At 53.6% G+C, this 13,789-nt stretch overlaps 1 protein-coding gene across 1 annotated transcript; it reads right to left on the reverse strand.

The window, feature by feature from the left end:
* Positions 1-254: 254 nt before the first annotated feature.
* Eno1 (enolase 1) lies at positions 255-13,159 on the reverse strand. The gene is made up of 12 exons (XM_048350184.1): positions 13,017-13,159; positions 10,712-10,805; positions 8,402-8,497; positions 6,999-7,057; positions 5,141-5,210; positions 4,776-4,909; positions 4,361-4,583; positions 2,934-3,131; positions 2,290-2,491; positions 1,997-2,105; positions 1,618-1,676; positions 255-632 (listed from the first exon to the last, which is right to left on the reverse strand). The coding sequence occupies exons 2-12, from the start codon at positions 10,794-10,796 to the stop codon at positions 563-565; spliced, it is 1,305 nt and encodes a 434-aa protein (XP_048206141.1). The 5' UTR covers positions 10,797-10,805; positions 13,017-13,159; the 3' UTR covers positions 255-562.
* Between the last annotated feature and the right edge of the window lie 630 nt (positions 13,160-13,789).

A 13,789-nucleotide genomic window follows, 5' to 3' on the forward strand; every position in this document is an offset into this window, starting at 1 on the left:
CATACCTGGCACTGTCTAGACGGTTCTAAGACCTTTTGTTTTTGAGCCAGGCACTGTATGTATTTCAGGTGACCTCACACTTCATCCTCCTCCCCCAGTCTCTTGAATGCTGGGCTTACAGGTATGCAGGACGCTATTCAGCCCCATACTTCTCCCCAAGTGGTCTTTATGCTGGAGTCCTGGCTTGGACGGCTATGGGTATGAGATCACCAGACTCCCCCAGGACGGAAGACACGAGGACAGACAGACAGCAGCAGGCTTCCCACATATGCAGCACACACGGGTCACTGAGGCTTTATTTCGCACATACAACCACTGGGGATCTAGCCTGTGGCCACCCTGGCAATCACACTGGAGGCAGACAGGGCTCCAGACAGTGGGTGGGAAGCGTGGTGACAGTGATTGGGACCAATGACATGATTACAGAGCAGTGGAGGAGGGGGAGCAAACTACCCAAAGGCCTTAGCACTGGGGCCTTGCACTGCGCGCCGACATTGTGGGCAGGGGTTACAGCCGATGGTGACGGAAGGTGCTGGAAACTCAGGGCTCGCCTGCCCATGGCTTACTTGGCAAGAGGGTTTCTGAAGTTCCTGCCAGCAAACTTGGCCTTGCTGCCCAGTTCCTCCTCGATTCTTAGGTGAAGGAAAGAAAGAGGACAAAGTCAGATAAAGTGCAAAGCCCTCCCACATGGATGGAGTCGGGGATGAAGCCCACTGATCCCAGGAAGGGGAGATCAGAGCTGCCTGGCTGACTTGCACCCTCGGAACAAAGAGGCCAGAAGGAGGGGGCCTCCCTGGCTTATCTACTAACTGCTCCCCTCCTGCTTGTGAAACTTGGCAATGAGTAAATGTGAAGAATGTGAAAGCCCTAATACTTTATTTTCCAAAACAAAGATCAACTCAATTTCTTCACTCAATAAAGGACAAAGGAGGGGCTGGGGATATGGCCTAGTGGCAAGAGAGCTTGCCTCATATACATGAGGCCCTGGGTTCGATTCCCCAGCACCATATATACAGAAAACGGCCAGAAGTGGCACTGTGGCTCAAGTGGCAGAGTGCTAGCCTTGAGCAAAAAGAAGCCAGGGACAGTGCTCAGGCCCTGAGTTCAAGCCCCAGGAATGGCCAAAAAAAAATAAAATAAAATAAAAATAAAAAAATAAAGGACAAAAGAGGGGAAAATAAGATACGATGTGTGTCCTGTGTGGGGCAGACTCACCACTGCCACAGTCTCTGCCAATGCCTGGGAAGTCTCAATGGAGTTCACTTAAAACGCAATGCAGTGAAACCACAAGGTGGCAAGAATTCTCAGCAAAAAACCAAGGGAGCAGACACGTGCTTAGGGGAGCAGGCCCTGTTCACGCCACCCTCCCATGCACACTGAAAAACCCCTGGTGAGTTTAGAGAAGCCAAGCTCAGGTTTGTTGGCCTCAGACGAGATTGTGTCAGGGAAGCCATGATCTTGGTGGACACTAAGAGGTGGTCTCCTCCCCACCCAGTTCTGAACTAACGGCCTCGAACAGGGTCCCGTGCTGCCTCCCACCACAAGATGGCAGCACCCTACAAAACAGGCTCCTGCTTGTGGGGTCTCATCCCAGGGCAGCTCAGAAAGCCTCTTTACCTCAGGAGCTGGTTGTACTTGGCCAGGCGCTCAGATCGGCAAGGCGCGCCAGTCTTGATCTGGAGGGAGACAAAGGCCACGTTACATGTGAGGGCCACCGTGGCTGGGGCCATCCCACAGGAGGACCCTGAGAACAGGAAGCCCAGCCCAGAAGGACGATTAGAACCCTGATCTGTGCAGGCACAGGGGACAAGCACCAGCTCCCATTCCTTCCTGAGGGTAGCGGTCTCACGACATTGGCCAGACTGGGCTTGAACTTGTGATTCTCCTGCCTCACAGCCTGAGCCCACAGAAGGCTGAGGACCAATGGCACCCACCCCACCCCACCCCACCTCCCAGTCTTCCAGGGAGGGCACACAAGCGCTTCCACGGCTCTCACCTGGCCTGTGCAGAGCCCCACCACCAGGTCAGCGATGAACGTGTCCTCCGTCTCTCCGGAGCGGTGGGACACCATTACACCCCAACCGTTGGACTGGGCCAGCTTGCACCTGAAGTTAGGAAACAACCCAGATGACATGACCTTTATCCAGAGCAGAGCCAGGGACAGTAACAGAGGGCTCAGCACCAGTCCCGGCCCCTTACAGGGGTCAGGCTGGCAGCAGCGGAGCACAGACCCTCCTTTGCCAAGTTCTATCTCACCACACCCCACCGAGAAGGTCCCTGGGCACTCACGCCTGCAGGGACTCCGTCACAGAGCCGATCTGGTTCACTTTGAGCAGCAGGCAGTTGCAAGACTTATCCTCCACGGCCTTGGCGATCCGCTTCGGGTTGGTCACGGTCAGATCGTCCCCGACCACCTGGATGCCAGCGGTAGCCGTGAAGTTCTTCCACGCTTGCCAGTCGTCCTGGTCAAAGGGGTCTTCGATGGACACCACTGAGGAGAGAGACACACGCCTGAGCACAGGGCACAAACGAGGGCTAGCCCACCAGCGCTGGCACAAAGCGGATTCTTTTTGAAACAGGGTCTTGCGTTGAATTTCCCAAGTGCTGGGATTGAGGCCTACTCAATCTGTGCCACTACCTCTAGCTCAGTTATTTCCCTTTGGGTTGAGGTTAATGCCATTGAGAATAAGCACACGGCTGTACACTAAAAAAGAGGGCTGGGAATAGGGCCAAGTGCCTCCCAGACATGAAGCCCTGGGTTCGATTCCCCAGCACTACATATACAGAAAAAGCCAGAAGTCACGCTGTGGCTTAAGAGCTAGAGTGCCAGCCTTGAGCAAAACAAAGCCAGGGACAGTCAGTGCTCAGCCCTAAGTCCCAAGGCCCAGCACTGGCAAAGGCCCTGGGAGGCCAGGGGTGCCAGCAGCTCTCACCTGGGTAGTCTTTGATGAAGGACTTGTACAGGTTAGCCAGCTCGTCGGGCATGATGTATCTGCTGGGGTCATCAGGCGATTTGAAGTCCAGGTCATACTTCCCAGACCGGAAGAACTCAGAAGCAGCCACGTCCATGCCGATGACAACCTTGTCAGTGTAGCCAGCCTTCCCGATCGCGTTCTTGAGCAGCTCCAGGGCTGGAAAGAGAGGGCACCAAGTGTAGCTGGCAGTGGGTACAAGTCAGCTGGCAGGTGTGGGTATAACAGAAAGAGAAAAAGCAAAGCCACAGGCTTTGGAGCTGCTGGGTGGCTTTTCATATTTCAGGGCTGATTCTAAGGTAACAGCTCTTCATGGTCAGATGCTACAGACCTAGTGCCTAGACACAGCTGCGCTGAGCAGAAGCAATCCTTTGTCCTGTGGAATCAGCTTAGATCCACAAGGACTGTCACCCTCAGGGGAACCATCGCTGTCACTGGGGCGGTGTGGGGCTCAGGGGCCCAGCCCCATCTGAACCCAGACACCTCCGTCCTGAGTTGAACAAAATACTAAAATCAGGACAAAAGTTTTCCTCAATAGCTATCCTTGCGGGCAACATAAACATGCTGAAGCATGGGCCAGCCTGCAATAGTCAGCAGGAAGCAATTCCCGCGGAAATCTTTCTGCACCATCCACACACGCCTCACACGCCTAGTCAAGGCAGAACCAAGCCTGGTTGAAAATCTCTGTAGTTAGCCAGATGTGGTGGCACATGCCTGTACTTGTAAAACTAAAGCGGGACTGCCTGAGGCCAAGAGGTCAAGGCCAGCCTGGCAATCTAACCATGATAGTTTGTACCAACCTCAAAATTGAACTGCAGTCCAATTTATTAAAATAATCAAAATAGTTAGGGCTGGGGATATGGCCTAGTGGCAAGAGTGCTTGCCTCGGATACATGAGGCCCTGGGTTCAATTCCCCAGCACCATATATACAGAAAACGGCCAGAAGTGGCGCAGTGGCACTGTGGCTCAAGTGGCAGAGTGCTATAGCCTTGAGCAAAAAGAAGCTCAGGGACAATGCTCAGGCCCTGAGTCCAAGCCCCAGGACTGGCAAAAAAAAAAATAAAAAATAAATAAAACAGAGAGATAGTTAACTCTCCAATATCAGGTGTATTTTGTATAGATTGCAAAAACCTACCCTACAAAGTCAAGAATGCCAGGGAATAAAGCACCCCATACCAGAGCTCTATAAGAAATGGGCTGGGAATGTGGGTTAGTGGTAGAGTGCTAGCCTTGAAGAAACAGAAGTCTCAGGACTGGCACACATACAAAAAAAGGAAAGAAACTGCTGTTTATCTAGAGACAGATTCCCTATTATGTGGTCCAGGGTGGGCTTGAACTCTTGGGAAGGGGCTCCCGCTGTGCTGAACGGCGCCCCCGGCGTCTTTACCTTCCTTGTTCTCCAGGATGTTAGGGGCGAAGCCGCCCTCGTCGCCCACATTGGTGGCATCTTTCCCGTATTTCTCCTTGATGACGTTCTTCAGGTTGTGGTAAACCTCTGCCCCGATGCGCATGGCCTCCCTGAAGCTCGAGGCCCCCACGGGAAGGATCATGAACTCCTGCATGGCCAGCTTGTTCCCGGCATGAGACCCTCCGTTGATCACGTTGAACGCCTGGGGAAGCAGAGAAGAGCATGCAGCCGCACGCCTGGCTACGTCATCGGGTCGGGGGGCGGGGAAGTACTGACACTGCCCATCCCAAATCAAATGCAGGAGACAGGGAGGTAGAGGCACCAGCTCCACGAGCACTCAGCAGGCCTGAGCACCCCACCTCACCCCTCCTTGCTCACCAAGTCACAAACTCACCGGGACCGGCAGGATGACCTCAGCATTGCCTGCCAAGTCAGCGATGTGGCGGTACAGCGGCACCCCCTTTTCCACGGCACCTGCCTTGCAGACAGCAAGGGACACCCCCAGGATGGCGTTTGCACCAAACTTAGCTAGAATGGAAACAGGTGAGTTTGAATGAGTGAAGACAGTTGGGCTGCAGCCCACCTCAGGCTGCCCCGCCCTGCTGCACTATAAAGCAACCTCTATTCAGTCCCCAGACACCTGCTGCCACAGAGACGCAGTAAAGGCCAGACGGTACTGGGCTCCTGGTTAAAGACCCCAGGACGTGGTGGAAGGTTTCCTAAAATGTCTTCCTCAGCCATGCCCACCACGCCACTCACATTTGTTCTCAGTGCCGTCCATCTCAATCATCAGCTTGTCGATCTTCTCCTGCTCCACGACATTCAGTTTCTACAAGGGAGAGGGGAGGGGGAAGGGTGAGGCCCTGTGCTCAACTCAGCTCTCCTGTCATGGAACCAAGCAAGAGAACTTTGGAACTGTGCAAAGTCAAAACAACTCTGTGCTCCATTTGTTTTTTATGGGCCAAAAGGAGACTGGGCACGAGCTGAGAGGCAGAGGACGGGCTGAGCCTGCACAAGGCCCTGGGTTTGACCCACAGTCCTCTAACCTCCCTCCCCTACATGGGGGATAAGAAACAAAACTGCCTGTCACTCCCTTTCAAGGGATTGGGCCCGCAATGGGGACCATGGTCTACCCCAGGAGCCAAGCTCACCGCCTAAGCAGGGCAGACGGGTATGGCACCTGAAAGCTATGTCCCGGCCATCCCAGGGGACCATGCGGAGATCACCACAGACAGGAGAAGGTGGTTCATAAGGAGGTTTATTACTGGGGCTATGTCTCCCACGGGAGAGGGAGCTACATGGCGTCTGCACCTTATCCAGGTGGCAGCTTCTCTCAGGGGGTAAAGGGGAAGTCGGTAGGTAGTGAGTAGGAGTGGCTCATTAGGTATGGGTGGATCTGGGGGCTAGTGGGAGGAGCTGAGGACCTGAGGCTAGGGAAAAAATGCTAACAGCACTGGAGTGGCTCACTGTCCATCTAGGAGCTGGGTCCACACGGGCTGGCTTAGGTCACCTCTCCTTACTCAGACCAATGACAAGCCTCCCTCCTCTGGCAGCCAGTCCAAAACTATTTAGTAAAATGTCTATGGCTTGAAAATGGATACTGGCAAGAGAAGCTGATAAAGCTGGTTTCTAGATTTCTTTGGTATTTTCAAAATATTTCTTTAGTATATACTGGCATTATTTTAAAAGCCTGGTTAAATCGTGAAATGCCAAAGGAAAATGATCTACAACCTCATGCCATGTGAACAGCCTGGCATCTGTCACTGTTTCCACAAGGCATCATTGAGGAAACGAAGCAGTCGCTGGCAAGGGAGCTCGGCTCTCTGCTGTAGCCATGCCAGTAAGGGCACAGGGGGACAAAGAGCTAGGTGTGCGGGGTGCCAGGAGACGAACAGTCGGGTGCAGGAGGGCATTGTGGTGATGAGGAATTAATCACCTCTGGGGACCGGCTGGGCAGGGACCAATTAGAGGATGCCACAAAGGCCAGGCCCAAGTAAACAAGCTGGGGGGGGGGGTTGATAAAGGAATCCCTCAGTTCCCACGGCAAATGCAAAGGCAGAGGGATTCGATGTGAGAACACACGAGGGTGGACGGCTGGGAGCTTGAGAACGTCTCTGGACAAGGGCTTGCAAACCTTCCCACTGGGGACTGTGGGCAGAGTTCAAGCCCCAGAACTGACATACACAAAAAACCAAGGGGGTGCAGGAGGTGAACTCGGGGCCTTGAACATGTTAAGCATATATTGCACTGCTGAGCTACAGCCACAGACACTCAAATAAGGTGCCCCATAATGACATTTCCACTGCTAGGAACAAAGTCAGTAAACCTTTCCAAAGTTGGTGAAAAATTAGTCATCATGGCCCATGCTTCCACACCCCAAAGAGCCGCCCTTAAAACCTGAACCATAATCTCCCCAAACTTAGCAGTATCAGAAAGACAATTCCAGGTGCTACACACACAGGCAGGAGCCAGGTTAGACTGGGCTTGTAAGTCAGCTGCTCTCATGCACAGCAGGGAATCCAATCAGCTTGTATAGCTCTCAGAATAAGCTCTTCTGTGGGTGGGCGAGGCCCTGGGAGCATCGATACACATTAGTTACCAGGAGGGGGCGTCCTACCTTGCTAACCAGGGCAGGTGCAATAGTATTATTGATGTGCTCAACAGCCTTTGAAACACCTAGAAGGAACAATCAAATCAAATTACTGACAATTACTGGAATATGCAGGCTTGAGCAGCATTGCTAGAACACTAAAGAGGCGAGTCCAGAGTCCCTCCAAACCCCTCTAGGGGACCTTTTTATAGTTCCTCCATCCACTGCTTTCCTTCCACAATGGGACTTTCTGGCCCAGTCTGAGTGCTGTTACCTAGAACAAGGGGTTAGAGCCACACACAGGACACCCAGCTCAGGACTGTCTGAGGGAGGTTAGTGTCAAGAGCATGCACTGCGCACACCAGCCTCCGCCTGCAGGATGCAGGGTTTACCTGTGTGCACAAAGCTGGTGCCAGGAACTCATTTACATATTTAACGGGCCTGGAGACGCCTGTCCAGTAGAGGTGGATGGAGAAAAGAGACCGAGAAGAGAACAGGGTTCAAGGACACGGAGGACAAGAGGGTGGAAGAGGCAGCGCAGGAACCTCCTACAAAGGCTGGCTCAAGGGCCCTGCCCTGTGTGATTGCTCCCACATGAGTGCACAGCCTTTCTCAGCTGTTGCACAACCCTGGCCCTGGCGGCCCCTCCTCTGTAGACTTTCCCCAGCTGTTGCCCTCCCCTACGTCAGGAGCGAGATGTGCATGTGCTGTGCATGCGCTCATCACTGTAGTGAGACTTTTGGCCCCCAGGAGAGAAGCAAGGCATGCGAAGGAGGGACGCTACCCTTGGGGAAAAGGTGGGGCTCAGTCCTAGGTCCTCTGTCGGAACCTTGCCACACAGGTTCCTTTTCTGGCAGAAAGGGGAACAGTGCACAAAGGCTAACAAGCGAATCTGCACACAGCTGCCAGGGGAGGAAGGGGCCACTTCCAACAGAGCAGGGCTTCTGAGAATCAGTCAATAGGAAAGCCAAGTGACATAGTCACCAGAGTAGCTGGGCCTTCTCACGCCGGAGCATGGGACACTTGACTGCCTAATTATTATAGATCTTCTCCCACGCTTGGGCTCCCTGGCCTAGCAATGGAGGAGCATTTCACAGATGAGAAGTAAATTGCAGCCAGGCACCAGTGGACTACACCTGTAATCCCAGCTACTCAGGAGGCTGAGATCTGAGGATCAAGGTTCAAAGCCAGCTCAGGCAGCAGAGTCTGAGAATGAATATGTCACAAAAAGCCAGAGGTAGAGCTTAGGCTTAAGTGGCAGAGCACCAGCCTTGAGTGAAAAACTAAGGGACAGAGCCCAGGCCGAGTTTAAACGCTAGTACCAGCACAGAAAGAGAAGAGGGAAGGAGGGAGGACTGATCCTGAATTCCCAGGGCAAGGGAGGGCGGTCCAACCTTCCTCCAAGGTAGACCGTGGGCTCCAAACCTTACCCTTCCCCAAGTAGCGAGTCTTATCATTGTCTCGGAGTTCCAGGGCCTCGTAGATACCAGTAGAGGCACCACTAGGCACAGCAGCCCGGAAGAGACCTGTAGGAGGGGGAAACGTGATGAGCCAAGTGTAGCCTGAGCTCCTCCCCCACTCGCTCACAGATGGCCCGTGGGTGGCAACACTGGCGAGAGTCATATTCTTCCTCCTACTCTCTCACTTTAGTGTTTTTGCAGTGCAGACTCCATCACAAATCAAGGGATTTCTTGGGCTTAAAGAAAAATGATTTACAAGCTGGGTACTATGGCTCATGCCTATGTAATCCTAGCTGCTCAGAAGGCTGAGATCTAACGATCGCAGTTCAAAACCAGACCAGGGAAGAAAGTCCACAAGATCCCTATCTCCAGCTAACCACTAGAAAACCACAACTGGCTCTGTGGCTCAGCCCTATCCTTGAGCAGAAGAGTTCAGGGACGATGCCCAGGCCCAGAGTTCAAGCCCAGGTGCTCCCTCCCCCTCAAAAAGGTTTAGGGATCACTCTCCCAGGCGACCTGGGCAACACTGCCTGGCAAGACCCAGTGCAACCAGGTAAGAGACTGAAAACACCTTGGTTTCTAGTTGAGGTAAAAAAGAAAACTGGAAAATAGTTGGCTCAAGAGAAATTTCCATCTTAAGCTCCCATTTGGATAGTGATAAGTGCTATTTTGGGGATTCTCTTCCTAACTGCAAAGTACAAAACAGAACAGGGGGCAGAAAGGAATAATGACAAACTCTAATCATAGTCCTGCAAACACAGGAACCAGCTAGAGCCAAACCTATGCCACCTGGCAGGGAACGACACATCCTGGCACAGCAGCCTCAGCATTCGCTGCAAGGCACAAGCCCAGAAGTGGCGTGCCCCTCCCTGCCCAGTGCACAACCAAAGGCAGAACACGGGTAGGCTGCCGGAGAGCAGAGTCAAGACTTGAGGATTCTGCCTTTTTGGGGGAAGAGGTATGGGAGGGGCAGACAGGAAGGGAGGGGCTAGGCTAGGCTCCAGTGCCAGGCTCATGACTCAGTCAGTGACTCAGCTCTGACCAACAGATCCAGGAGGAGCTGCTCTGCTTGGTTCAACAGTACCTACTGTGTTCACTGTAGAAGCTTAGGAGTTGTTTCTCAAATTAAAAGCACTTTCTCCCTCAGCCTCCTGAGCAGATAGGGTTAGTGGCACAAGCCACTCACTGGCACCTAACTAAAGTAAAAGCTTTGAAATCCTCACCATGTAATATTTTTTTTTTGTCTGTCGTAGGGTTGAACTCTAGGCCTGGGCGCTGTTCCTGAGTTCTTCAGCTCAAGGCTAGTGCTCTACCAATTGAGCCACAGTGCCACTATGGGTTTTCTGGTGGTTAACTGAAGAATCTCATGGGCTTTCCTGCCTGGGCTGGCTTTGAACCATGATCCTCAGATCTCAGCCACCTGAGTAGCTAGGATTACAGGTGTGAGCCATCACATCAGCTCCTGGCTCCATGTAACTTTTTTTTTTTTTTGGCCAGTCCTGGGCCTTGGACTCAGGACCTGAGCACTGTCCCTGGCTTCTTTTTGCTCAAGGCTAGCACTCTGCCACTTGAGCCACAGCGCCACTTCTGGCCATTTTCTGTATATGTGGTGCTGGGGAATTGAACCCAGGGCCTCATGTATATGAGGCAGGCACTCTTGCCACTAGGCCATATCCCTAGCCCTCCATGTAACATTTTTATATGGGAGAAGTCTTCTCTGTGGAGGATGGCTCAGAGAATGGACTGGCTAAAAGAGCCTTTGGAGTATCCCAAAGTGCAAAGCAAAAATGATGTCCCAGATCTTCCATTCAAGAGAATGGAGACACAAGGTTGAAAGGTATTCTAATCACACCTGTCTATCCTCCTTAAATCTTTCCTGTCAAGTGAGGGACATGGGGCTGGGGATATGGCCTAGTGGCAAGAGCGCTTGCCTCCTACACATGAAGCTCTCGGTTCGATTCCCCAGCACCACATATATGGAAAACGGCCAGAAGTGGCGCTGTGGCTCAAGTGGCAGAGTGCTCGCCTTGAGCAAAAAGAAGCCAGGGACAGTGCTCAAGCCCTGAGTTCAAGCTCCAGGACTGGCCAAAAAAAAAAAAAAAAGTGAAGGACACCCTATCGCTGGCTGCTTATTTGGTCACGGCAAGCTATGTAGCCAGGAACTAACAGTGAGCCCTTTTAGGGACAAGTTTTAACTATGAAGCAGCAGCAATCACAGCCCAGAGTATGTGTAGACCCAGGTAAAAGAGAAGGAAGCTTGGGCAACTGTGCAGCACTCACCTTTGGAGGTGTAGAGATCAACCTCCACGGTGGGATTCCCACGGGAGTCAAAGATCTCTCTGGCATGGATCTTCGTAATAGACATGGTGAATTTCTGTGGGGACAAGCAGTTCTTTTCCTTAAACCAAAACTCAGCATTTATACATTCTTTTAAGGGGCCACTTTGGAGGGTTCCTGGACTACTACTGTATATATGAAGGCTGCTTAGTAGAAAGCCTGCTTCTGACAAAATAGCGCAGGGAACTGCGAACTAAGGGTACATAGCTCTGCGGAGAGTTCTTGCCTGGCCTTAGTCAGGGGCTGGATCCTAGCACTGCTCAGAACAGAAATATGCTGGCGACAGTTCTGTAGCATGCCTAGCATGGACAGAAGAGCCCGTGATCGATCCTGGCTGGGGAAGGCAATAAACTTCCAGCTCTGGAAGGCCTTTAGCCCAGGCTTTTCAGATCTGTTCCAAAACTAAAGGCTGAAAATGTATGCACAGAACTGGAAAGTTGATGGGTTGCTAACATGCACACGGGTATTGTCACCAGCTAACAAAGAGAGCTGGCATGGGAACTGAGAGACTAAGAGCGGAGGGCATGAAGGTCACATCCATCTAGCATGTGGCCAACACCGGGGAGTGGGGCAGACAAAGGAGAAATTTTGGCTTTTATCACAGGGCAATTGTGATTTCATTCACTAAATCAAGCCCGAGGTAGCAGTACTATGTCGGATGGGTAAATATTTGATAATCAGAAAATTTGAGTTTGGAGGTCAGGACTGGTCAGTGCTACCGCCATTTTCTGAGCCTCTCAAAATTCACCCCCACGAGGCCCAGCATGGTGGCGCACTCCACCAAATTCAGGCTTCAGGAAGCTAAGGCAGAAGAATCAAGAGTTTGAGGCCAGCCTGGGGCACATATGAAGAATGTCTTCATAAATCATAGTATTTGAGCAAGATAGATCTCCGTGATTACTTCTCATCAGGATTCCTTTCAAAGGCCGTTTTACCCGGCTTTAGGGATGAAATATTATAAAGACCTTTAAACAAAGAGGCTCCCTTTGGTAACACGTGTGTATGAGGGATGTACAGCAGAGCAAGGAGCAAGTAACAAGCCCTCCAAGAAAGCCCTCTTTTCCTTGGGGGTCTCCACAAAGGTAATTGGGTGAATAACTTGAGAGAAACCAAGTGGAAAAAATGAGCGCCAGGAGGAATTACCTAGTCGGGACTCTGCTCTGCCATCTTTCCTCACATTCTGAAGTAGCAAATGGGTCATTCTTTAAGTCTCCAAATTAAAAAAAATCCCAGTTCAAAGCCAGTGTGGGCAGGCAAATCTAACTTTTATCTCCCATTTACCAGCAAAAAGGGTGCGACTCAAGCGGTAGTTCACCCTTGAGGGCAAAACCTCAGTACCGGCACTCTCCCCACATACGCCCTGCAAAATCCTGCATCCACCTGAAGGTCTTATGGTCTCTAAAACAATGAAATTTTACTCGTTGGTCAAGAACGTTTTCTAGTTTTTAATCTACTATACTCCAAAAGGTACACTTATTTAGGGGAATCCCTCGGTTTTGAAATTTTAGTTAACTTTTTGAGTTTTGGAAAATTCCATGCCTGAAAAACACTTCGTCGGTGGAACACACTACCTGGAGGGAAGGACGCAGGAGCCTTTCTGAGGGTGGCTGGCCGGCCAGGAAGCCCGCAGCGGCTCTTGCCTAACTCGGGTGAGGTCTCCCGAGGGCTTCCCAATTACCCAACGGCTCTGGGGCACTTTCCTCAGGCCTAAGCACCAGTTAACCTGGCCATTGCTTATCCCGGATCATCGACGGGCTGGACTCCCGGCCGCCGGTCGCCACGTGGGGGAGGGGACGGCAGCCTGCTGGGCATCTCTTCTTCTCTCGGCCCCTTCCTCCATTTTGGAAGGGCCTGGTTTTAGTGACCGCGATCAGTCTCCCCAAGGCCTTCCGTTCCCCACCACCACTAGCACCCGTGCCTCGCACCCTCCGCCCCTGACCTTGAGAGCCCAGGTTTTCGGCCCCACAGGTCCGTAATCACATGTTGATCCGCATCTTCTGGTCCAAGGAATCCAACGCCCCACAAGTGCGCCTGCCGCTGCCCGCGCCCTGCAGCGGGACGCCGCCCGCGGAGGGCGCTCGTGGGACCCCGACCCCCGCCCCGCGCCCCGGCAGGATGGGACCGGCCTGGCCCGCACGTGCCCTCGGGGGCCCCTCGCCGGGCCCGTGCCTTTCCCGACGGGAAGGAGACCCCCCAAGCCGGAAAAATCCACAGGCACGCGACCGGGAGCCCCTCGCGGATACCATACCTGGTGTGTGGATTCTGTGCACACGGAAGGAAGAAGGGGTGCAGGCGACCCGGGAGAGAGCGGCAGCAGAGAGATGCGAACGTCCCAAGCCCTGGAGCCGCTCTGAGCGCTTCCTCGCCCGAACTTCCTGCCCAGCTCGACCGGCCACGCCCACTCCCCCGCCTCCTAGTCCCGCCTTCCCCGCGCCGCCTCGCTATTGGTCGGGCGCGCCGTCATTCAGGCCCTCGCGTCCTTTGGAAAAGCCGGCCGTGGCTGCCGCTCAAGTCTGTAGTCACTGGGGGTGAAGTGGGGTGACACGCCTGGGGGTCTGACACCCCAGTTGCTGCGGCGGGGTGCGGAAAACTTGTCATTAAGATCCTGGGGGTGGGGGGTTGAGGGTCTGCGGAGCCGGAACCCCGGGCAGGGGCGGGCCACCGCAGCGGGCATGAAAGCTAGGGGTTCAGTCACGTACTGCCAGTCCTGCACGCACTCGGCGTCGCCCGGGCGCCGCACGTAGGGCCGCGACCTTCCGGGCGGACAACCTCCGCGGCCGGCCCTTCTGTGGCTCCGCCCCCCCCGTCGCCCCTCCCTCCCGTCGCCCCCGCCCGGCCGGGAGACCCCGGAGTTGGGCCCTTAGAGCGGCACTGCGCAGGTCCCACTCCCGCGTGGGGGCCTAGGGCCATGTGCGCCTGCGCGCAGTGCCAGCGGGGGAGGGGGAGCGCATCCATTGGAGCCTCCCGCCAAGGTGACCGCCGCGTCCTTTTCCCCTTGCCGTGGCTGTCTGGTATGAGCCG

The sequence above is a fragment of the Perognathus longimembris genome, chromosome 7, assembly GCF_023159225.1.
Source record: "Perognathus longimembris pacificus isolate PPM17 chromosome 7, ASM2315922v1, whole genome shotgun sequence".
In the NCBI taxonomy this organism is placed as follows: domain Eukaryota; kingdom Metazoa; phylum Chordata; class Mammalia; order Rodentia; family Heteromyidae; genus Perognathus; species Perognathus longimembris.